Here is a 17,969-nt window from a genome sequence, read left to right on the forward strand (position 1 = left end):
TTTCTAATCAGAACTCTTAATTTAAAAATCTTTAACCTTTAGTGACAATTAAGTTGACTTTCTTTTTATCCTAGTTTCCCTTTTGCCAAAGTCTGATTAAAAGAGTTCCTTAGTTTCTTCATATATTCACCATACATAGACCAGCCAGCTTCCGGTTTGTGGTTGGAGTAAGACATGCCATTTTTCTACTTTAGCAGCAGTGGGAGTTGTCAGAATCACAGTATGTGTGGACCTGTCCACGTGAAAGTCAGTCCTTGGGTGATGTAATGCTGGAAGCACCTCTTGGACAGTCTTTGATCAATTTGCTGAGTAACCTGTAAATCCTGCAAGTACTTAGGGAAAGGGTTACATTTCTACACTTTGCAGCTAGAGTTTAAGTCCTAGTTACCACTGCTTCTAGCTGGAATTAGCAGCATATTCCAGCCTATAATAGGCCTGGGGCATTGAGACACGAGGAATAATGGAGATACTATACATTAAATAAAGTAACAAAATTTGACTGTCAATACCCACAGTAGAGATCTTTGAGGCATAAATAAAACTGAAATATTCAAGCGAGGCATAGTAGATGGCCCTTGTGTTTACAAGAAATGAGATCAGTTTATCTGCTACTTGGAAGAAATACCTTAGGCTCGTCCTTGGGCCTTCAGTGGCAATTCCTAGCATGCTGGGCAAGGTCAGGTCACAGGTAGCTGGAGCAGGGCTAGAAGAGACTGAACCCTCCCTCCATGGAGCAAGGGGGCAGCTTACCTTCTCATGTCCCTCTTCCACAGCAATGATGTGTTCCTTGATGGGGCCGGGAAGCCTGGCAGGCTTCAGTTTAATGACCTTTCTTTCCACTCCATTCCCTGATGGAATCCTATGAAGCCCTTTAGGGCACTGGAGCCTTTAAGAGCGTATGCCAAAAGCTGGTATTTCCTGACTTCTTTTGGGCCTTATTTGCCTTTTCTGTTACTTCCTTGGCCATTATAGACCTTAAAAGCCATGCTCAGAAGATCTCACTGAGGGGCTTGACTAAGAGAGCAAAACTGGGAATCTAGTGTCTAAAGAAGCCTATTAGACTGAGGAAAGAAAGGATTTGATATGCGTTGATAGGTGGTCGGAGACTATGGAGGGTCTGAGTTCGATCTAGGGTGAGACCTCAGGTAGTGGGGGTTAAGGTGATGCCCAGATAGACTACAGACTAAGAGTGAAGTTGAACCTTAGCAGAGAAGATACGATATCCCTTTATAGCGAGGAAGTTAGAAGGGTGGAGGTGTGTCTCCTTGAGGCAGGCAGGGAGGGGCTTCAGAGGAGTAGGTTATCTACATATTGTAAGAGAGTACTAGTTTTTAGATTGCATGCTGCTAAATCCTGAGTTAGTGCCTGCCCAAACAGGTGTGGGCTCTTTTTGAACCCCTGGGGTAAGACAGTCCACGTAAGTTGCTGGGCTGCATTAGCGTCCAGGTCAGTTTAAATAAAGGTAAACAGAAAGTAAGCCTGTAAGGAGGGAGGAGGGGTCGAAGAAGAAAGAGGCAGAGCTTGTGAGGAGGGGGTTGGGGCGAAGGAGAGACAGGCAGGCACCACTGGAGCCGGTAGGGAGGGGTCAAAGAAGAGAGACAGGCACCGCAGCTGGAGCCACAGCTTCTAAGGAGGGGGGGAGGGTTAAGAACACAGTGGAGAAGGGAGGGGCCCCTGGCCAGCAGGGGAGGAGAGAGTGACTGGTATTTGCAAGTGAATAAGAAAGAGGATTCTGTGAAGGGAGGGGGCTCTCTGGAGGGAAGAGTCTCCAATGGAAGAGATTTGCAGAGGGACCAGAGAGGGGTCCCAAGAAAGGGGTGACCCCAGGGGTCAGGCAGGAGGTAGAGAGAGTTGGGAGTCTGTGGAAAAGGAAAGATTAGGAGCGGAGGTTTTAGGTGAGGTTTCTCTGGCCAAAAATGGTCTGTGTGTAGAACAAGCAGCACAGAAATTAAGGACAGGAGCGAAGGGAGAAGAGAGGCCTGCACGTAAGGAATCTCTGATGTTGTCCCTGTCCAGTGGCAAAAGTTGTCAAGATCTCTTAGGATATTGTAATTGTAGTAGAAAGTAACCTGGCTAGGCACCTAGACTTCTGAGGAAGTCCGTAGAAGCTAGCCACTCGGAGTAGAAACCTCCCAAACTGTGAACCCCAGAGAGTAGGGTGAGTTCCGAAGGAGTAGAGGAGTCTGGAAGGAGTAGAGGAGTCCTGAAGGAGTAGAGGAGCCCTGAAGGAGTAGAGGAGTCCTGAAGGAGTAGAGGAGTCCTGAAGGAGTAGAGGAGTCCGGAAGGAGTAGAGGAGCCCTGAAGGAGTAGAGGAGTCCTGAAGGAGTAGAGGAGTCCTGAAGGAGTAGAGGAGTCTGGAAGGAGTAGAGGAGTCCGGAAGGAGTAGAGGAGTCCTGAAGGAGTAGAGGAGTCCTGAAGGAGTAGAGGAGTAGTCTCTGAGGCCTGAGATTGAGAGGAGCCCATAGTAGAGGAGACTGGTGAGAGAAGGGGGTGTCCCCGCCTTCAGTCACAGTTCCAAGAGGAGAAAATCTCCGTAGAAAGAGAGTCTCAGACAGGAGGTCATTACCCCAAGGCCGAGATCCCGGGACATAGGAGAGTGGCCTGGCTAGATGCGCCTAGACTTTTGTAGAAGTCCAGTAGAGGAGTAGAGGCAGACTACCCGTAGATATGGGGTCCGAAGTCAAAACCGTCTGACCAGGAAGGGGTGTTTTTGGAGAGAAATTTGGAGGCTAACCGGGGAAGGGGAGAGAGAAACTCCTTACCTTCCTGGTCCAGCCGGGGTTCAGGACAGGGTTGGACTGCCGGTTGCTCAACCGCACTCACACAGCCAAACAGAATCAGAGAGTTACCCGGGGGAGCTGCCGCTGTCCACTGCTTCCCTGGTTGTAAGTTCGGCCGGCAAGGGGATCGTCCAGGCAGTCGGTACCCTGTCCCGGGTTTCGGCACCAGATGTAAGAATGAGACGGCACTCGAACACCAGGTGTGCAGGCTTTATTAGAGGAGAAAGACCTGCCGGGGTGCTTCTCTGAAAGAAGGGCACCAGTACAAGCTGGGGGGATGAATTTATAGGGTAAAAGGAGAGTCTCGAGCGAGTGGGTGTTGAATCAAAAGTCCTGGTGTGTCCGGCGCCCCTCCTTGGGGGGGCTTGCCAGCTTCTTGGAATTCCTCTGTCTCAGGGGCGATAGTTCAGTAAGGGTGAGGTCTGACAGAGAAGCGGAGCATCAAGAGGGCAGTTTGGAATTCATGTATCTATCAAAAAGGGCTGAAAGCCCACAAGAAGTTTAAAAACAAAACAAAACAAAAAACCACGCTGTGCAAACCTGAGGCTCGGCTGCCCCCTGCCGGCTGTCCTGAGGATGACTGCTCCTAGGCGATTGAATGTCGTTCCCCAGAACTGAAGATAAAAGAGTTCCCTCATCCTCTAGATCCCACGCCCGCCTGTTTCCCCGCCGAGATCCACCATTCATTCCCCCTCCCCCCCGCAGCTCCGCGACGTGGAGAAGAGCCACAAATCTGTCAAAGGCAGAGCCACCGCCGGAGACTCGCAGGACGCAGCGCCAGGCGCCTCCAAACACGCCACCCAGCCCCAGCCCGCCGAAGCAGGTAAACGCTGTTCCCTGGTCACGGTTCACCAGGCCACGTGGAAAGGCGTGGAAAGGGCATCCGTTGCGACCTCAGACGGAGCTGGGATTGGAAGCAGAGTTCCGACGATGGTTAAGGACACACTCACTGCAGTGCCGGCCTCACGCGGTCTTGGCTTCAGGGGCTTGGCTGGGGTCCTGGCACAGAGAAAGGGCCGAGGAGAGAGGGCTGGGAGGAAGGGGGTGCGGTGCCTCTGCGCTACGGAGAAAGAGCCCCGCTCTTCCCGCAGGGTCCCGGCTCCTTCCTGTCCCGCAAGTCTCTCGCCACATCTTCCGCGGTGACTTGTCTTCTCTGTGTGCCTCCTCACCGAGCCGTTGTTTCTGAAACGATGTTGTCTTTTCTTCAGTGTCTCTTCTGATGAATCTGTTAGTTCTCTTGTCAGAGCCTCTTAAATGTCTGGCTACTGAACCCGGTGTAGAAGCACGCTCGGGGTCCACCAGGCCTCTCTAAGATGCTCAAGGTGTGGGCTGGGGCCGGAGGAGGTATTCGTTTTCTATGTTGTTTTGAATGACTTGTTTAGGAGGAAGAGGGAGATTTGCGTCTAGCTGCTGCTTCACGTTTATATTCTCTCTTTAAAAGAACAGCACTAGATGATCTAGAATAAAAGGATAAGAAACAGCCACACGGGTTCCAAAGTAAGGTGTCACGGGACTTCAGAGGGGACTAATCAAAAGCCATTTCCAGCCTGACCTGCGGTGGCGCAATGGGTAAAGCGTCGACCTGGAATGCCGAGGTTGCCGGTTCGAAACCCCGGGCTTGCCTGGTCAAGGCACATGTGGGAGTTGATGCGTCCTGGTCCTCCCCCTTCTCTGTGTCTGTCTCTCGCTGTCTTCTCTCTCTAAAATGAATAAATAAAATCTAAAAAAAAAAAAGTTGATTAAAAAAAAAAGCCATTTCCAGCCCCGGCTGGGTAGCTCCATTGGTTAGAGCAGGGGTCCCCAAACTACAGCCCGCGGGCCACATGTGGCCCCCTGAGGCCATTTATCCGGCCCCCACTGCACTTCCAGAAGAGGCACCTCTTTCATTGGTGGTCAGTGAGAGGAGCATAGTTCCCATTGAAATACTGGTCAGTTTGTTGATTTAAATTTACTTGTTCTTTATTTTAAATGTTATATTTGTTCCCGTTTTGTTTTTTTACTTTAAAATAAGATATGTGCAGTGTGCATAGGGATTTGTTCATAGTTTTTTTTATAGTCCGGCCCTCCAATGGTCTGAGGGACAGTGAACTGGCCCCCTGTGTAAAAAGTTTGGGGACCCCTGGGTTAGAGCATCGTCCTGATACGCCAAGGTTGCTCATTGGGTCCCTGCTCAGGGCACATACAAGAATCAACCAATGAATGCATAAATAAGTGGGACAACAAACTGATGTCTCTCTCTCTCTCTCTCTCTTGGAAAAAACAAAAACAAAAACAAAAAAATCCACCTTGGGAGTAAGAAAGAGTCAAACTGAAAGAGACCACCTCTGAGGTGATCCCATTTTCCAGAGGTTGTCCCTCATTTAAAATTAAACAGTGTCAGGCCTTGGCCGGTTGGCTCAGTGGTAGAGTGTCAGCCTGGTGTGCAGGAGTCCCGGGTTTGATTCCCGGCCAGGGCACACAGGAGAAGCGCCCATCTGCTTCTCCACCCCTCCCCCTCTCCTTCCTCTCTGTCTCTCTCTTCCCCTCCCGCAGCCAAGGCTCCACTGGAGCAAAGTTTGCCTGGGCTCTGAGGATGGCTCTGTGGCCTCTGCCTCAGAGGCTAGAATGGCTCCGGTTGCAACAGAGCAACGCCCCAGATGGGCAAAGCATCTCCCCCTGGTGGGCATGCCGGGTGGATCCCGGTCAGGCACATGCGGGAGTCTGTCTGACTGCCTTCCCGTTTCCAACTTCAGAAAAATACAAAAAAAAAGAAAAAAAAGAAATTTAAACAGTGCCAGTATGCTGTAATTTTGGTGGGAGGGATGAGCAAGATGCACAGGAAATGGCTAATCGTTTAGGAGTTAGAATTTTTAGTGCAGAAATTATTTATCATTTAGTTGATGCCTTTGGCACATGCCCGGGAAGCAATGAGAAACAGCAACAAGAAGAATGGAAGCACACAGCAGTATTTCCCTGCAGGGTGAACGCCCTCCATCAGTTCATTCTCTGCGCCCCAGATCCACTCACTAATCCAGAGTGTGACTGTGGGTGGAATCAGCTCAGGAGACACAGGGCACCCACGTGCATCTCTAGCAAACACTTGATGTTAATTAGAACAGTAAGAAGGATTCTAGTACGGTAACAAGTTACTATTGAACAGTCACAAGCAAACAAGAGGGCAAAAAGTTTGTATCAAACCAGGATTTATCCCTCGTGAGTCTCCCAAAATATATGGAAGACATTTCGAAGCAATAGATTTCCTGTTGGTAAGGTCAGCAGGCAGTCCGGCGGTGGCCTCATGGACTGATTTAGAGAGGAGATGCGTTAGTGACCAACTGGCAGCTTATGACCGTGAAGCTGAGGAAAAGATTTGAAATCACCTAATTTTCCCACACAGGTCAGGACAGGGAGTGAATGCAATAAATACTATGCTATAAAATCAACAAAACAAAAACAAAAAACGGAACACACGTATTTGGACACTGCTGGACTGAAATATGGAAGGAAACATAGGTGTACAAAGGGTTTTCCATGAGAAACCCAGAAATTTACACCAGTTTGACAGTGGTCAGTGCATGTTCCCAGAATCCTAACATGCCTGTCCCCCTTACCCACTCCTTCCCCCTCCTTTCTCCACTGGCTGCTGTTTTATTTATTTATTTTATTTTATTTGTATTTTTCTGAAGCTGGAAATGGGGAGAGACAGTCAGACAGATTCCCGCATGCGCCCGACCGGGATCCACCCGGCACGCCCACCAGGGGCGAGGCTCTGCCCACCAGGGGGCGATGCTCTGCCCCTCCGGGGCATCACTCTGTTGCGACCAGAGCCACTCTAGCGCCTGGGGCAGAGGCCAAAGAGCCATCCCCAGTGCCCGAGCCATCCTTGCTCCAATGGAGCCTCAGCTGCGGGAGGGGAAGAGAGAGACAGAGAGAAAGGAGAGGGGGAAGGGTGGAGAAGCAAATGGGCGCTTCGCTTCTCCTGTGTGCCCTGGCCGGGAATCGAACCCGGGACTTCTGCACGCCAGGCCGACGCTCTACCACTGAGCCAACCGGCCAGGGCCTGCTGTTTTATTATTATTATTATTTTGTACTTTTCCGAAGTGAGAAGTGGGGAGGCAGACAGACAGACTCCCCCATGTGCCCAACCAGGATCCACCTGGCATGCCCACCAAGGGGCAATGTTCTGCCCATGGGGATCTATTGCTCCATTGCTGCTGGAGCCATTCTAGCGCCTGAGGTGGAGGCCATGGAGCTGTCCTCAGCACCCAGGCCAACTTTGCTCCAATGGAGCCTTGGCTGCAGGAGGGTAAGAAAGAGAGAGAGAGGAAGGAGAGGGGAAAGTGTGGAGAAACAGATGGGTGCTTCTCCTGTGTGCCGTGGCCGGGAATCAAACCCAGGACTTCCACGCACTGGGCTGATGCTCTACTGCTGAGCCAACCAGCCAGGGCCAAGCTTTTGTTTTAAAGTTTGCCTTTACTCAATTTTTTATTTTTATTACAGATCCAAAGTCCTTTCCATTTCATTTTGATTAAATCAGTACTGCATGCAGTATTATTTTTTTTTAATGAAGTGTTATCGGAACATATCCACGAGAGCTTAGGAAGATGGTCAACCTTGAGTGTGGAAAATTCCAGGAGCCTCATTGCTGCCCTCACTTAACTTCTCTCCTTAAAGCATTCACTAGTAAACTGATCTTCGCTGCTGTAACAAACAGGTCCTCGAACAGCTGAATGGCTCAAACGCAATCAACCTTTACTTCTCACTCCACACGGTGTCCAGAACTGGGGGTTTCCGTTTGATGGGGGAACCCTGGCTCCTCCCGTCCTGTGACTCCACCTGCATCAGGCCAGTGCGAGGGGAAAAGCCTACAGACACACCTGGAAGTGGTGTATGTCAGAGCCTGGACCTCGGTCACGGGCCACACCCATCCATAACGGGTCCCTTCCTGTGTCCCAGAAACTGGCTTGGTGGAGAGGAGAGCAAGCCAGGAATCGCCCCTAGCTTGGAGTTAGGGAAAGGGAAGGAGACAGGTAAGTGAAAGAGCCAGAAATTGGATCTGATTCCAGTTTACACAACCCCCTCCATTATCGTATGTGACTCCCTCCGGCAGCCGCCTGTGGGGCTGTTGTTATAGTCCTGAGTTGATAGTCAAGAAAACCCAGGTTCGCCTGACCAGGCGGTGGCGCAGTGGATAGAGCGTTGAACTGGGATGCGGAAGGACCCAGGTTCAAGACCCAGAGGTCACCAGCTTGAGCGCAGGCTCATCTGGTTTGAGCAAAAGCTCACCAGCTTGGACCCAAGGTCGCTGGCTCGAGCAAGGGGTTACTTGGTCTGCTGAAGGCCCACGGTCAAGGCACATATGGGAAAGCAATCAATGAACAACTAAGGTGTTGCAACGAAAAACTGATGATTGATGCTTCTCGTCTCTCTCCGTTCCTGTCTGTCTGTCCCTGTCTATCCCTCTCTCTGACTCTCTCTCTGTCTCTATAAAAAAATAAGTAAATAAATAAATAAAATAAAAAACATAGCAGAATCTCTCACATCCTCATTCTCATCTTGGTTCTGTTTCCAGGGCCCGTGCCCCAGTCTGCCAGCCAAAGCCAGACCCTGGACAAGAAGGCACAGGGCTCTGGGACCTCCAGTTCTGCCGGTGGGACCACACTGCCTGCCTCCGGTCACCTCCCTGTGTCTCAGCCTCCTGGCATCAGACCGGACTCTGGGCAAGCCCGGCCTCCGATGCATCCCGGGAGGTCGGCTTCTAGAAAGAGTGCTCAGAGGCCTCCCCGCTGACCGCTGGGACTCACAGGAGCCCCACCAGCTCACACGCCGAAATCCGTGTTTTCTCTCCTCTCTCTCTCTCACACACATTCTCTCCTCTTAGTGAATGTGGGGACTTTGATTACGGAGTCTCAGGCCCTTGTTGGCTGCCAGCAGTGGAGGACAATGGCTTCATCTGGGGAACCGAACCTCCTTTCTCCCCATAACTGTCCTTCCCAGGGTCTTGGTTCAGGCAGCTCTGGCCCTTGCACTCCTGGTGGGCTCCCTCTGCTCCAGGGCTGTGACCACCATCATAGACTTCTTTCGTGGTGCCCGTGTCGAGAGAGAGAGAGAGGTTTCTGGCAGCCTCCCTAACTGGGCAGGAGGAGGGGGCAGAGGGCCCATATTCCTGACCATCGCCTCTCTATGAAAGAGGTGGGATGGTTAAAACACAAGGTATAAGAACCCATTGAAAATAAAAGTAAATAGAGCCGAGTCCAGCCGCGGTGCCTGGGAAGACGGTGACCCAGAGGGGAGCTGATGTCAGGAAGCACCCAGAATGCACGGGGGCCTGATGTCAGGAAGCACCCAGAATGCACGGGGGCCTGATGTCAGGAAGCACCCAGAATGCACGGGGGCCTCCAGCAAGGCGAGGAGCCGGCGAGTGATGGAAGGAAACTGAAGATTGCTCAGGGCAGGGAAATCCTGCTGATGCACCAGATTCTAAAAGGTGGTTGACGGCCTGTTGATTATGTAAGAGAAGCTGAAGATGGTCTTGGAGGAGCTTTACAGAAGGCACAATGCAGAGCCTTGTCTCCGACAACCCTGGGGTTTTATGAAGAATGTCTCCTGGGCAGCATAAGCTGGGGAGGCCAGACCCTTGAGAAGCCCTGGCCAGCACGCTCAGCACAGCCACAGCCCAGGACTCCTCGGGAGCCCTGGGATCTTGCAGGCAGTTCCCTCCTTTCTTCTACCTGGTGAGCACGTGGCTTCAGGATCAAGAGACCAGCACACTCTGTGTCTCTATGTTCTGAAAGGAGTCCCCTCCCTCAGCCACCGCCCAGTCGTGTCCCCAGGGGTTCTCAGGAGAATCCCTTACACTCTGGAAATCAGACAAAGCCCTGGTGGAGATTTAACAGAGATTTTATAAGCTCTACAATTGAAATAACTTCCAACATCCTTCTTAATTCCTTCCTCTTTCCAACCCAACTCCAAAACATCACACACCCCCTGGGATGGAGTGGGAATGAGGACACATGACCCAGAGAAATGATAAATTACTTCACCGTGGTCCATCTCTAGGCCAGGCTAATAAATAAGATATGGCCAATGCTTCATCTCCATGGAAACAAGATCCACCCCCAAATCCAAAAATGTTTGTGCATCACATGCCGCCTGGCCCATGCAGGTTCGCATTGGATTCGGACAGATGGTAATGAAACAATGGAGCCAAAAGCTGGTGGGCCATTAGCTTTAATCCTAGCTTGCACCCGGCAGGCAAGAAATACACCCAGTGGGTTCCAAAACCCACTCATTCAGTGCTCACGAAGCTACTGACTTATCCGAGTTTCCTAGAATCAAAGGTTTCTAGCTCACCAGACTTATTCACCTCTGTTCCCCATCTCCTTCCTTCTCCCTGCACAAACTCTGCACAAACTGGCTTCTCCTTCAGCACTCCACCATCTTGGCTGCCTCTCTCCTCTCCTCCACATGGCCTCTCTCTTCTCTCTGCTCTCTAATGCTAATCTCAGGAACTAAGGGAGCAAGCTCCTGTTCTGCCCCCATTTTATAGTGTAGAAATCAAAACCTTTAATCCAATATACAAAATAGGGAAGTCTCTAATACTAAGTCACTTATCTGAGGCATGATGGGATTGCACCACACCACATCAAAAAGGGTGGGAAAGGTTGAGTCCTAAAACCAAGCCCCAGGCTACAAGGATCCTGCCTGCCCACAGCCCACAGAGACACACATTAATATCACCTGGGTGACAGGCTTCTACGTGGGCAGTGCCATCTTTAACAAAGTGAGCATAATATATTTTATCTGCCCGATACATGCCGTCTTCTGGGAGGACACACCTTGGTTCTGAACTAACTTACCTGAGACCTTGACACAAGAATTCACAGAATCTAACCCAACCAAACAGGACTGTAAGATCCAAAGATGGTTGTCATGCTGACACCCGGCCTGCAACTTATCCTGCCTGGGGGTAAAGCCAGCCCCTGGGGAAGGGAACAAGAGAGGCTTAGCCATCAGCCTCTGGAAGATCACCTTCAGTCCTCTGATGGCTGTCTACATATCTAAACACTCACCATAAACACAGTCAAATTATCCTGTTCTGATGATGCAGAATTTTATAGGAGGGTATATTTGCTCTCTATGGCTGCACAACAAATTGTGCAAAATTTAACAGTTCAAAACAATAAACATTTATTATCTCACACAGTTTCTGTGGCTGAAGAATTTGGGAGTGATCGTTAATAATAATGTAATAATAGGGTTTCAGCCGGGTCCTTGAATTACGGGGGGGGGGGGGGGGGGGGGGGGCGGGGGGGAATCATGTCATAAATTACGTTAACTGTCTAATCTAAACCATGACACTATCCACCTGAAACTAACATAAAATAATATTAAATGTCAACTGTAATTGAAAAATAAAATTTAAAAAAGAATCTGAGAGTGACTTCACTGGGCAGCACAGTTCTGGACACTGCAGATCTCAGGCGGGGCGATAGCTACCGGAAGACTTGTCTGGAGCTGGGAGATCAGGTGTGTTCGCAAGATGGCGCACGCACGACTGTTAGCGGGAGGCTTTCGTTCCTTGCTGGCTATTAACAGAAAACGCTGATTACTCCCCACGTGGGGAGAATTATAACTAGTGTCTTACCGATATTTCCCTACTTCGTCTGCGTATTCCTCACTGGGTCACTGGCAAAAGGAGGGCGAAGTCCCACCGTCCTGTGGGTGTCTTATGCAATTCCCTTTCCTGAGCATTCCTGGTCACTGGAACATACAACCATGCCCAGTGTAACCTCAGGGATGGGTTGTTTTGTTTGTTTGTTTGTTTTTTACAGAGACAGAGAGAGAGTCAGAGAGAGGGATAAATAGGGACAGACAGATAGGAACAAAGAGAGATGAGAAGCATCAATCATCAGTTTCTCATTGTGGCACTTGAGTTGTTCATTGATTGCTTTCTCATATGTGCCTTGGTGGGGCTACGGCAGACCGAGTGACCCCTTGCTCAAGCCAGCGACCTTGGGTCCAAGCTGGTGAGCCTTGCTCAAACCACATGAGCCCGCACTCAAGCTGGCGACCTCGGGGTCTCGAACCTGGGTCCTCCGCATCCCAGTCCGATGCTCTGTCCACTGCACCACTGCCTGGTCAGGCCTGAGAAATGGGTCTTTAGGCCAGGAGTCCCCAAACTTTTTACACAGGGGGCCAGTTCACTGTCCCTCAGACCGTTGGAGGGCCGGACTATAAAAAAAAACTATGAACAAATCCCTATGCACAGTGCACATATCTTATTTTAAAGTAAAAAAACAAAACAGGAACAAATACAATATTTAAAATAAAGAGCCCTGGCCGGTTGGCTCAGCGGTAGAGCGTCGGCCTAGCGTGCGGAGGACCCGGGTTCGATTCCCGGCCAGGGCACACAGGAGAAGCGCCCATTTGCTTCTCCACCCCTCCGCCGCGCTTTCCTCTCTTTTTCTCTCTTCCCCTCCCGCAGCCAAGGCTCCATTGGAGCAAAGATGGCCCGGGCGCTGGGCATGGCTCTGTGGCCTCTGCCTCAGGCACTAGAGTGGCTCTGGTCGCAACATGGCGACGCCCAGGATGGGCAGAGCATCGCCCCCTGGTGGGCAGAGCGTCGCCCCTGGTGGGCGTGCCAGGTGGATCCCGGTTGGGCGCATGCGGGAGTCTGTCTGACTGTCTCTCCCTGTTTCCAGCTTCAGAAAAATGAAAAAAAAACAAACAAAAAAAAAAATAAAAAAAATAAAATAAAATAAAGAACAAGTAAGTTTATTTTTATTTATTCATTTTTTTAGAGAGGAAAGGGAGAGACAGAGAGAGAGAGAGGAGAGACAGAGAGAGAGAAGGTGGGGAGGAGCTGGAAGCATCAACTCCTATATATGCCTTGACCAGGCAAGTCCAGGGTTTTGAACCGGCGACCTCAGCATTTCCAGGTCTGCCGGGGTCCAGCCCCAGGGGGGATCCAGGGGTCCCACAGGAAGAGACGGCGTCGGCGAAAATGGAGTGAGAGAGCCGAATTCTTTTCTTTCTCTTTATTCTCTGGTTAGCATTTACTGCCAGGCATCTCTGCTCAATGCTAGTATAGCTCCCTTTTTATACACGCACACCGAGTTACAATCACATGGTGTTAATCATTGCTTCTGTTTCACTATGTTTACATGTTTCCGGATAACAGTTAATTTATTTCTATAAATTACAAACCAGGTAGCAAATCATTCAAAGTACAAAATAACTTGAATAGCGATAACAACATCGGTAAAAGCTTTTAAGGTATTAGTACTAATAGTTAACTAACTTTACTGCTGTTGTGAGTTAAGGGGCAGAGAGAGATTAGCAGACAAGATTATTAAGGACTAACAATGGACCACCGTTTGCTCAGGTAAATGGCTTTGAGTTTAAGCAGTGTCCTACTTTTTCTCACAAGATTCTAAAAGGCTTGCCTATAAAGAAATTGACATAACATTAAGAATAACTTTCACCCAAAGATATACAGAGTGCACTTGCAAGATAGCCTAGTAGCAACATAAGACATTAACTGTTATTACTTCTATGGATTCCTCTACATTTCTCTCATTATCAAAGAATTTTGGGAAGTATTTACTCATGAGAACATCTCACTGAGAAAGCCCAGTAACTGCCTTTAGTCAAAAGACAATTCTCTTAGTAAAACATTCTTTTCTTGCTGACTGCGCTCTCATCCTAGGCCACACAATGGGCCATTCTACTATACCTTACCTAAGATACTATTGTCTAGTCAAATATTACTTATTTATTATATTTAAACACTAGTTAAGTTCTGACTCTATTCTTCTCAGAATATACCACTATTTGCAGATCAAATAAGCAAGAAGAAAGGAATGCTTCTCTACTCTATCACATGAAAAGGCTAGGGAGGAAAAATGTTGAATTAAGTGAAGGCCGAAAGGTGCTCTGTGCACAGCCACTGCCTTCTACCCATTCACAAGTCACAATCTATTCTTTCTAACATGATTAATAAGAAGAAATTCTCCTACAAACTTAACCCTTTACGAGGGATATCATAGCCAGCCTCTTATGTCTATGAGCCCAGTTCAAGGGGCTTACAGGCTTTTCTGTGGAACTCACACCTTCTGTCTCATTTCCAAAGAAATCACTACGAATCTACAGGGAAAGCACGGTACTATTATCCCTGTGCCATAATTAATAGCACACACCCAGAAAAGGGGGGGATATAAGGCCAGATTAATTCAAAAAGTCAAAAGGGGGAAGTATCGTTGTGCCTTTCCTTTGTGGTGACTTTGTCACCCCGCAGCCATTGGTCTTCTCTGCTATGACTTTGTCAATCAGCAGTTTTTGATCTTCTTCTGCTATGACCTTGTCAGCCAGCGTTGTGGGTCTTCTCCTGCTGTGACCTTGTCAGCCAGCAGTTGTTGATCGGCTCCCGACACAGGTCGACACTTTATCCACTGCGCCACCACAGGTCAGGCAAGAACAAGTAAATTTAAATCAACAAACTGACCAGTATTTCAATGGGAACTATGCTCCTCTCACTGACCACCAATGAAAGAGGTGCCCCTTCCGGAAGTGCAGCGGGGGCTGGATAAATGGCCTTAGGGGGCCGCATGCGGCCCGCAGGCCGTAGTTTGGGGACCCCTGCTTAAGGCAATACATCATAGAGTATACTTAACACAAACCTAGATGGTATAGCTGCCTTAGGCTCTCTGGTATACCACCATCCTATATAAGGTCAGTCCTTATGTGGCCGTGACTGTAGCACATTCCTTTTCCATAGGTCCCCATTACCATTTCCCAGAGTAAAAACTCTGAATTAATTTACAGCAAAATGACAGAGTGAGCCATAGACCAGGCCAGGGGTAGTCAACCTTTTTATACCTACCGCCCACTTTTGTATCTCTGTTAGTAGTAAAATTTTCTAACCGCCCATTGGTTCCACAGTAATGGTGATTTATAAAATAGGGAAGTAACTTTACTTTATAAAATTTGTAAAGCAGAGTAACAGCAAGTTAAAGCATATAATAATAATTACCAAGTACTTTATGTCGGATTTTCGCTGTTTGGCAGAATAAATCTTTATAAAACAACTTACTGTAGTTAAATCTATCTTTTTATTTATACTTTGGTTGCTCCGCTACCGCCCACCATGAAAGCTGGAACGCCCACTAGTGGGCGGTTGACTACCACTGGACTAGGCTAAATAAAAGAGCTATAGATGCTACAGTATGTGGTCTATCGATCCCAATGGGTGGGCATTCCTCTCGACAGAGAAAGGCAAGGCCCTGGATGCCACGTGGCTTTTAAAGCTGGAGTCTGGAACGTACCCGAAACCCACGCTCCCTTCCCCAGACCTGCTGCCCGTGAAAGACGTTTCCTCAGCTGGAACGTTTGGGGAAACCTGCCTCGCACGTCACCTCCAAATGAATCTCCAATCAAACACTACTTAACAGAGAAGAGTCTCATCAGACCAAGCCACTCGCCCTGACCTTCATCCAAGGCTTACGCTTTAGATCTTAAATGCTAGAGCCTTCAGTCTTGGTCCAGCTGCTGACCAGGGTGAATCTTACACCTCTAGCAGGCTCTTCTCTTGTTTCTGGCTCTTGCTTCCACGCTCTTTCCTTCACCTCTTTAACAATCTACACATTCTTCTGTAAAACCCCTTCTGGCCATGAAATCTTCCTCAAGAGCACACCCCCCCCCCCAAGAAACATCTGTATTCTGGTCAGCCATACTGCACAATCTCAATACTTGGTTATGTTAATTCTTCCAGGATTATAAAGTCTCTGAAATCAGAGGTCAAGAGTTATGGGGTTAAAAAAAAATTTTTTTTATTGATTGATTTTAGAGAGGAGAGAGACAGGGGGAAGGAGAAGGAAGCATCAACTCGTACTAGCTGCTTCTTGTATGTGCCTTGACTGGGCAGGGCAGGGGTTCCAAACCAGCAACCTCAGCATTCCAGGTCCCTGTTCTATGCACTGCGCCACCACAGGTCAGGCAAGGGTTGGGTTTTTTTTTTCTCTGCCATCTCTGCATTGCGTACTCCCTTGCTGAAGATCTCTGTGCTTCAGGAAAGATGCTCTAACAAAGTGAGCTATCTGGCTGGGGCTCATCCTATTTCTTACTTTGTTTTTTTTGTTTGTTTGGTTTTTTTGTATTTTTCTGAAGCTGGAAACGGGGAGAGACAGTCAGACAGACTCCCGCATGCGCCCGACCGGGATCCACCTGGCACGCCCACCAGGGGCGATGCTCTGCCCACCAGGGGGCAATGCTCTGCCCCTCCGGGGCATCGCTCTGCCCCGACCAGAGCCACTCTAGCATCTGGGGCAGAGGCCAAGGAGCCATCCCCAGCGCCCAGGCCATCTTTGCTCCAATGGAGCCTTGGCTGCGGGAGGGGAAGAGAGAGACAGAGAGGAAGGGGGGGGTGGAGAAGCAATGGACGCTTCTCCTATGTGCCCTGGCCAGGAATCGAACCTGGGTCCCCCGCACGCCAGGCCGACGCTCTACCGCTGAGCCAACCGGCCAGGGCTTCATCCTATTTCTTTTTCTTTCTTTTTTTTGTACTTTTCTGAAGTTGGAAACGGGGAGGCAGTCAGACAGACTCCTGCATGCTCCTGACCGGGATCCACCCGGCATGCCCACCAGGGGGCGATGCTCTGCCCATCTGGAGCTTCGCTCTGCTGCGACCAGAGCCATTCCAGTGCCTGAGGCAGAGGCCACAGAGCCATCCTCAGCGCCCGGGCCAACCCTGCTCCAATGGAGCCCTGGCTGCGGGAGGGGAAGAGAGAGACAGAGAGGAAGGAGAGGGGGAGGGGTGGAGAAGCAGATGGGTGCTTCTCCTGTGTGCCCTGGCCGGGAATCGAACCCGGGACTTCTGCACGCCAGGCCGACGCTCTACCACTGAGCCAACTGACTATTTCTTTTTAATACTGGCCAAGAATGTCTAAATTAATCCTTTGATCCATTAACGGGTTTTGACTTCCTTGAAAACCCCTACCCTAGCAAATAAGCACCTGTAACTCCAGGAATATCTAGGATTAGGTGCAGAAATAATGAAGTAAATTCTCCATTACATTTGGAAACCACCCATTAAATTTGGTAATTACAACGTTTAAGAGAACTTCACGTTATAATTTGGCAATTCCATTTTATGTATTTTTTAAGTGAGAGGAAGGGAGGTAGTGAGACAGACTCCCGCATATTGCCCCACCAGCATCCACCTGGCAACCCACCCTCGGGGGCCGACGCTCAGTCAACCAAGCAACGGCTGCAGAGGGAAGAAGAGAAAGAGAAGGGGGAGAGAGAAAGAGGCAGATGGTCGCTTCTCCGGTGTGTCCTGACCCGGGATGAACCTGGGAGGTCCACAAGCTCTGCTGATCTCTACCCACTGGGCAAACCAACCAGGGCCAGAAAGTAATTTTTTTTTAATCCTTAAAAATTTTTTTAAATTTTCAACTTATATACTACTTCAGGATAACCACGTTTTAATATTAACTACTGAAGCAAAGGTAATAAAGCAAAACCCTTGCACAAGGGAGCAGCTCCGGTTCCTGGGAGATAACTGGGTGTTAAGATCAAAGGGCCCTCCGACAGGGTAAGCGACGCGCGTTCCCGCAGAAGGAGCTGGTTGCCGCTCAACGGGAACAAGAGCCCAAGCTGGGAAAAGGTGGGATAGTCCTTCCTTTCTACTTTACCGCCTGCCATCCTCAGTCTTAAAAGATAAATACATAAAATGCGATTTAAAAGCACCAAACCAGCCACCAGGAGTGCCGTTTCGTCAGGGTCTGCGCCAGCACGCGCAGGCCCCGCTTCCGTCCCCAGGGGAAGCGGAGAGGGCGCACGGCCCACGGGGCTCCCGGGAGGGTCGGCCCCTGGTGGAAGGCGGGGACGAAGGGGTCCCGGAGCGCTGGGAGGCGTCCGGGGCCCGAGACCACCGGCGCTGCGGCCAGCGGGCTCGGCAACAGTTCCCCGCGTGGGGATGGTCCTCGCAGCGCGCGCAGGGCCTCCTCTGCGGATCTCGCCAGCTCCGCGGCCCGCCATGGAAATGATGAGCCCACGCGAGCCTGCACTATTACCACGAAAAGCCTTTCTCCAACCCGCTTTGCGGGCTGCAGCACTCGCCCCGACCCGCGCGTCCCCGGCAACCGCGCCCGCCCACGCCGCAGCGGAGGCCGGAAACGCTCCGCCCACCCGCGCTCGCGCCTCCCCCGC

General features: G+C 50.0%; 1 protein-coding gene across 1 annotated transcript in view; it reads left to right on the plus strand.

Annotated features, from left to right (window-relative positions):
• TMC2 (transmembrane channel like 2) overlaps window positions 1–8,549 on the plus strand; it is a 59,993-nt gene extending 51,444 nt beyond the window's left edge. The window contains exons 19-20 of the mRNA XM_066386619.1: window positions 3,486–3,603; window positions 8,332–8,549. Of these exons, the coding sequence (XP_066242716.1) occupies window positions 3,486–3,603; window positions 8,332–8,549 (336 nt within the window). The remainder of the gene's footprint in view (window positions 1–3,485; window positions 3,604–8,331) is intronic.
• Window positions 8,550–17,969: the final 9,420 nt, after the last annotated feature.

Source organism: Saccopteryx leptura, chromosome 5 (genome assembly GCF_036850995.1).
Source record: "Saccopteryx leptura isolate mSacLep1 chromosome 5, mSacLep1_pri_phased_curated, whole genome shotgun sequence".
Lineage (NCBI taxonomy): Eukaryota > Metazoa > Chordata > Mammalia > Chiroptera > Emballonuridae > Saccopteryx > Saccopteryx leptura.